Source organism: Ranitomeya imitator, chromosome 1 (genome assembly GCF_032444005.1).
Source record: "Ranitomeya imitator isolate aRanImi1 chromosome 1, aRanImi1.pri, whole genome shotgun sequence".
Classification (NCBI taxonomy): domain Eukaryota; kingdom Metazoa; phylum Chordata; class Amphibia; order Anura; family Dendrobatidae; genus Ranitomeya; species Ranitomeya imitator.
The window spans coordinates 13,714,970-13,721,178 of record NC_091282.1 but is presented as its reverse complement, the minus strand read 5'-3'; the positions used below and the strand labels follow the sequence as shown (position 1 = coordinate 13,721,178).

Sequence of the window (6,209 nt, the reverse complement as noted above, 5' to 3'; positions counted from 1 at the left end):
CTCTCCGTGGTGCCGTCATGGGCGATCAGAGAAAAAAAAGAAATAAATTATATATTAATAAAATGTTTCTTAAAAAATTGTCCGTAGTATAATTTCTTAAAGGTAAATTTAAATCAGGTGTATGTACCAATGGTTACACATGCAATACAGAGTTGTTTGAGTGGTCATTTTTTAATAAAGGTTATCCTTTGAAATTTTATTTCGGGGAGGTAATTGTTTTTTTTTTTAAAACATAAAAATATTTTTAAAGGTGTCTCACAGTTTACCTTTTTTTGTTTTTGGGACATGGAAAAGAATGGTATAACGTGCACCAGTTTTTGGGTTTGGGTGTTCACATATTTTTCTCATTTTAACATGGTGTTTAGTGGTAAACATTACCTATTTCTGCTTTGGTCTAACTTTCAATCCATTATACTTATTATATTGCAGATAGAGTAGGGACCACACTGACCGGCATAAGCCACCTGGACCACAGCCACCTGGCCCACATCCAGAAAATCTGAAAAGTAAGTTTTGAAGACCCCAAATCTGCTACTTCAATGTGTAGAGCAGATTGCAAGTGTCTTTTAACTTACAGACCTACCAGGACCACAGCCACCTGGACCACAGCCACCTGGACCACAGCCACCTGGACCACAGCCACCTGGACCACAGCCACCTGGACCACAGCCACCTGGCCCACATCCAGAAAATCTGAAAAGTAAGTTTTGAAGACTCCAAATCTGCTACTTCAATGTGTAGAGCAGATTGCAAGTGTCTTTTAACTTACAGACCTACCAGGACCACAGCCACCTGGACCACAGCCACCTGGACCACAGCCACCTTGACCACAGCCACCTGGACCACAGCCACCTGGACCACAGCCACCTGGACCACAGCCACCTGGACCACATCCAGAAAATCTGAAAAGTAAGTTTTGAAGACTCCAAATCTGCTACTTCAATGTGTAGAGCAGATTGCAAGTGTCTTTTAACTTACAGACCTACCAGGACCACAGCCACCTGGACCACAGCCACCTGGACCACAGCCACCTGGACCACAGCCACCTGGACCACATCCAGAAAATCTGAAAAGTAAGTTTTGAAGACTCCAAATCTGCTACTTCAATGTGTAGAGCAGATTGCAAGTGTCTTTTAACTTACAGACCTACCAGGACCACAGCCACCTGGACCACAGCCACACAATGTCCTCTTCCGGCAGCCCTCCTCCACAGCAACAGCAGGTATCGGTAAGTAAAAAAAATTTTTTTGGTTTTTTTTTTTAAATTTACATCATTTTGAGTCACTACATGCATTTATTATGTTTAAACAGGAATCAGAATCCGATGAGGAGCTGTCGGAAGGGACCGAGACGGGTGGAGACATCGAAGTGGAGGAGGAACCAAGTGTAAGTAGTGGTGAAACACTTGCTTCACACATCACACTGCACCGTACACAAAACAGAATTTCATATATAACGTAACACAGAAAACATATACATACATTAAAGCTAATTTTTTTATCCTTTATTTCAGTCTCCTGCTGCTGCTGCTGCTGCTGCTGCTGAACGTCCAGCACAGCATGAAGGTTCTCCCAGGCGCTCCCAGAGTCGGCGGACTCGACGCCGCGGTCGGCCATCAGTGAGTCGGTTTTTTGTGGGGCTTCAATTGTTAATTTTTTGCTTTCAGTCTACTAATTTTTAATTCTTTCTTTTTTTTTTGTTCTAACAGGCTTCACAGTGTGCTCCCGAATACGATTCAGATATCGATATTGAAGCCCTCATCAAGGAGGTTCGTGAACGGGAGCCACTGTGGAACATGGCTGACCGCAGGCATGCTGATACCAGTGTCACCCGTCGGCTCTGGTTGGAAGTATGCCGGAACATCTTTGCGAGGTGGGAGGACCTTCTTCCACAGCAGCAGAGCAAACTATGTAAGTATTCACTTTTCAGTGATGTTTTGAGCTGAATGTAATGTCTTGCATTTACGAATATTTTTTTTTTTTTCTTCATTCCTGTCTTCACAGGTACCAAGGTTAGGAAGCGGTGGCGGTCATTGAGGGATCGCTTTAAGAGGGAGTTTAACGAGGAGATGCAGGCCCCGAGTGGCTCAGCAGCAAGGAAGAAGAGGAGGTACAGATATGGCCAGAACCTCTCCTTCCTGAGGGAAACCATGCTGAGTAGAGTGTAAGTATTCAACATCACAGTAAGAACCTGTCTAATCACAAAACTTTTGTTTCAGTCCGGCCTTTTTCATATCAATATATTAACTTATTTTTTTTTCTTTCACAGCACCTACTCCAGCCACCGTGCGCCTGCATCTACCTCTGCACCCTCTGAAGCGATCCCTCCTGAGTCCGCCACCGGGGACCACGTCGGTAGGCCCCACACCTCTCACCCCTCTGTCCCCTCCACTTCATCCGCCTCTACCAGTGGAGTGCAGCCTTCCTTATTCGCATCTGATGGTCAACAGATAGCGTTCCCTTTACCCCACCCCTCTGACCCTGCCACCTCTACACCACCGGTAGGTTCATGGCGGCAGCGTCAGAGGGGTCAGGAAAGGAGCTATGCTCCTGAGTTCTTGCATCTAAATGCAGGCTTCCAAAATTCATTTAAAATTTTGGGAGAACAAGTGACTGCTGGTTTCAGCATGATGCAATCACGCATGAGTGAAAACCACCATGAAATCAGCAGTCGCTTGGATAGACTGCATTTAGATGTAAGTCAAGCTCCAGCCAATCTTTTTTTTCAGTCCATGCTCAGGAGCATGGAAAAGCTTTCTTTTGATCAGCAGATGCGGGTAATGAATAGCTGCCATAACGCTCTGCTGAAGGTAATTAACGAACCCCAATCTACCCCCACACCTCCCCACACATCCCAGTCCCAATTTCAACACCATGCCCCACAATATCACCGCCAGTCCCAATATCCACATCACTCTCAATATCAACATCACTACCAATACCCAACCCGGCCCACAACCCAAATGTATTCACCCGTGTTTTCTTCATCTTTGCCCAGCTTTACTTCCCCAGTAAGTTTTCCACCTACCCCAACACAACACCCCTCTGGTCAGCCTCCTGTTTTCCCCCCCCCTTCCACTACAGACGCAACAGGTAGGGTTTCCCCAATCCCACCTACCGACGTGGTCCAACCTTCCAGCCCCTCCTCCCATAGTTACTCCACCCAACAATACCAGGACCTGTGAACCTGGAATGTACTTGTACATAGTTTTTTTTTGCCAAAAAAAAAAAGGTTCTTTAAATTACCAAAAAAAAATTGTGTGGGAAAATTACCCACAAAAAATATATTTTTTGAAATAAACATAATTCTGGTTTACAATCTACTGTGTGTGTGTGTGTTCATTAATTAAGGTAAATATGAAAGGTTAAGTGAAAAGAAACACCAGACGTTTTCAAGGTTTAACAAAATGGTTTTATATTATATTAGCAAGCAAACCACACACACTCTTTTTTTTTTTTTTTTTTTTGTGGCAGTTGCTACCAAAAAATTTTGGAAAAAAAAAAGAAAAAAAATTAAAAAAAAGTCACACAATTATGTCTTGCCATGGAATCCGCCCAACAGGTGACAAAAAATATTCAGCAAACTGTTCCCTCATCCTAGTAACAGAACCGGTGGAGCGAACAGAGGCACTTCGGTAATCCCACAAGGATGTCTCCAATTGTTCGTCATCCAAGGTAACGGGCTCCTTTGAAATAACAAAATTATGGAGCACCACACATGCCTTGACAACATCGTCTACAGTTTTTGTATCCAGTTTTATTGCCGTCAGCAGAACTCTCCACTTTGCTGTCAAAATACCGAAAGAGCACTCTACCACTCTTCTTGCTCTGGTAAGACGGTAATTAAATACCCGCTTGGTGCGGTGTAATTCACGGCTGCTGTATGGTTTCAGTAGGTGCGGCGACAGTTGAAAGGCTTCATCACCTACACACACATAGGGCAAGGCTGGTTCACTGGTTCCTGGGAGCGGTCTTGCTGGCGGGAAATTGTATGTATCTCCATACAGGCAGCGACCCATCGGAGAGTTTTTAAACACTTGGGAGTCGTTGGACCGGCCATACGCTCCTATATCCACAGCAAGGAATCGGCAGTTGGCGTCAGCAATAGCCATGAGTACAATTGAGAAGTATTTTTTATAGTTATAGTACTCTGATCCTGTTCCTGCCGGTTTTGCAATCCTAATGTGTTTGCCGTCCACAGCACCAACACAATTTGGAAAATTACACATTCGCTCAAATTGTTCGGAACTTCTCATCCAGATTTCCATTGTTGGTTGTGGGATATACTCCGGCTGTAAAGTGTCCCAAATCACACGACATGTGTCCTTCACAATTCCGCCAATAGTGGAAATCCCCAGCCGGAATTGGAAATGGAGTGAAGTCAAAGACTCACCCGTAGCTAGGAAGCTGCAGGGAAAAATAAAAAAAAATGTAAAAAAAAATTGCACAGACCATCAACCAAGAAAAACAAGTGGAATGGCCTCAAATAAACCAACAAATTACATGCTACAGTAAATGCGGCGCAATGTGTCAGCGCAGTATTCTCTGCAGCATGTACTCACATTCAATATGAGCAATGACATAAAGAAAAAATGCTTACCGCAGTGTCACCATGAGCCGCTCCGCCGGTGTGATGGCAAGCCTCATCCTTGTGTCCTGCCTTTGGATGACATCCTCTATTTTTCCAACCAAATAATCGAAATGTTCCATCCTCATCCGTACATAACTAAAGAATTTTTGGGGGTTGCACCGCAACTCCAGATAGAGAGTGGACTGGACACCCCTGGTCATCCGCAGCTCATTGATTGGATGTATCCAGAATCGTCGCCTTCTCTGTTGCATCATCCGTCTTTCTGCTGCCGCCTCCTTCTCCCGCACTATGATATCCAGGCGATTCGTCTCAAATATAACTTCAGTAACCAAACTCGAAATCCTCCCAATTACACCATCCATCATTGCCACTAAACTAAAACCCTCAAAGATGTGCTGTAAATACAGTCAGTATATAGATTTCCCTAGTTTCCAGTAGCCAATCAAATTTTGGTGCCTCCCATTTTAAAAACGGATCCGTCGTAAAAACGTATGCAACGGATGGAAAAAACGTATGCAACGTATGCAACGCATCCAGCATTTCAACGGAACCGTTTATCGGATTTGCGACGGTTTTGCGACGGATCCGTCGAAATGCTGTATTCGTTGCATACGTTTTGCAGTTTTTTGACGCATCCGTTTTTTCGGGAAAAAGACGTTTTTGGGACGGATTGCAGTTAACGCTAGTGTGAAAGTAGCCTTACTCTGCATTCTATGCCCCAGCTCACATGTCCACTTACTCTGCATTCTATGCCCCAGCTCACATGTCCACTTACTCTGCATTCTATGCCCCAGCCAGCATGTCCACTTACTCTGCATTCTATGCCCCAGCTCACATGTCCACTTACTCTGCATTCTATGCCCCAGCTCACATGTCCACTTACTCTGCATTCTATGCCCCAGCTCACATGTCCACTTACTCTGCATTCTATGCCCCAGCCAGCATGTCCACTTACTCTGCATTCTATGCCCCAGCCAGCATGTCCACTTACTCTGCATTCTATGCCCCAGCCAGCATGTCCACTTACTCTGCATTCTATGCCCCAGCCAGCATGTCCACTTACTCTGCATTCTATGCCCCAGCCAGCATGTCCACTTACTCTGCATTCTATGCCCCAGCCAGCATGTCCACTTACTCTGCATTCTGTGCCCCAGCCAGCATGTCCACTTACTCTGCATTCTGTGCCCCAGGCAGCATGTCCACTTACTCTGCATTCTGTGCCCCAGGCAGCATGTCCACTTACTCTGCATTCTGTGCCCCAGGCAGCATGTCCACTTACTCTGCATTCTATGCCCCAGCCAGCATGTCCACTTACTCTGCATTCTATGCCCCAGCCAGCATGTCCACTTACTCTGCATTCTATGCCCCAGCCAGCATGTCCACTTACTCTGCATTCTATGCCCCAGCCAGCATGTCCACTTACTCTGCATTCTATGCCCCAGCCAGCATGTCCACTTACTCTGCATTCTATGCCCCAGCTCACATGTCCACTTACTCTGCATTCTGTGGTTGCTGGGTACTGGATGTGTGAGAGGAGGGTTTATAAACTATCTCAAGGTAGACAATATTAGGCTAGGTTCTCATTGCGTTAGGGCAATCCGTTTAGCACTAAGCGCTAA

General features: G+C 45.3%; 2 protein-coding genes and 1 long non-coding RNA gene across 3 annotated transcripts; 2 read left to right on the top strand and 1 right to left on the bottom strand.

The window, feature by feature from the left end:
• The first annotated feature begins 283 nt into the window (after positions 1-283).
• On the top strand, positions 284-1,500 carry LOC138657479 (uncharacterized). Its single transcript, XR_011317052.1, has 4 exons — positions 284-506; positions 578-700; positions 772-1,228; positions 1,312-1,500. It is a non-coding gene; the product is annotated as an uncharacterized lncRNA (long non-coding RNA).
• Positions 1,501-1,754: 254 nt separating this feature from the next.
• Positions 1,755-3,261, top strand: LOC138657458 (uncharacterized). The gene is made up of 3 exons (XM_069745253.1): positions 1,755-1,910; positions 2,004-2,163; positions 2,269-3,261. The coding sequence occupies exons 1-3, from the start codon at positions 1,796-1,798 to the stop codon at positions 3,182-3,184; spliced, it is 1,191 nt and encodes a 396-aa protein (XP_069601354.1). The 5' UTR covers positions 1,755-1,795; the 3' UTR covers positions 3,185-3,261.
• Positions 3,262-3,361: 100 nt separating this feature from the next.
• LOC138657457 (uncharacterized) lies at positions 3,362-5,286 on the bottom strand. The gene is made up of 2 exons (XM_069745252.1): positions 4,600-5,286; positions 3,362-4,406 (listed from the first exon to the last, which is right to left on the bottom strand). The coding sequence occupies exons 1-2, from the start codon at positions 4,953-4,955 to the stop codon at positions 3,524-3,526; spliced, it is 1,239 nt and encodes a 412-aa protein (XP_069601353.1). The 5' UTR covers positions 4,956-5,286; the 3' UTR covers positions 3,362-3,523.
• Between the last annotated feature and the right edge of the window lie 923 nt (positions 5,287-6,209).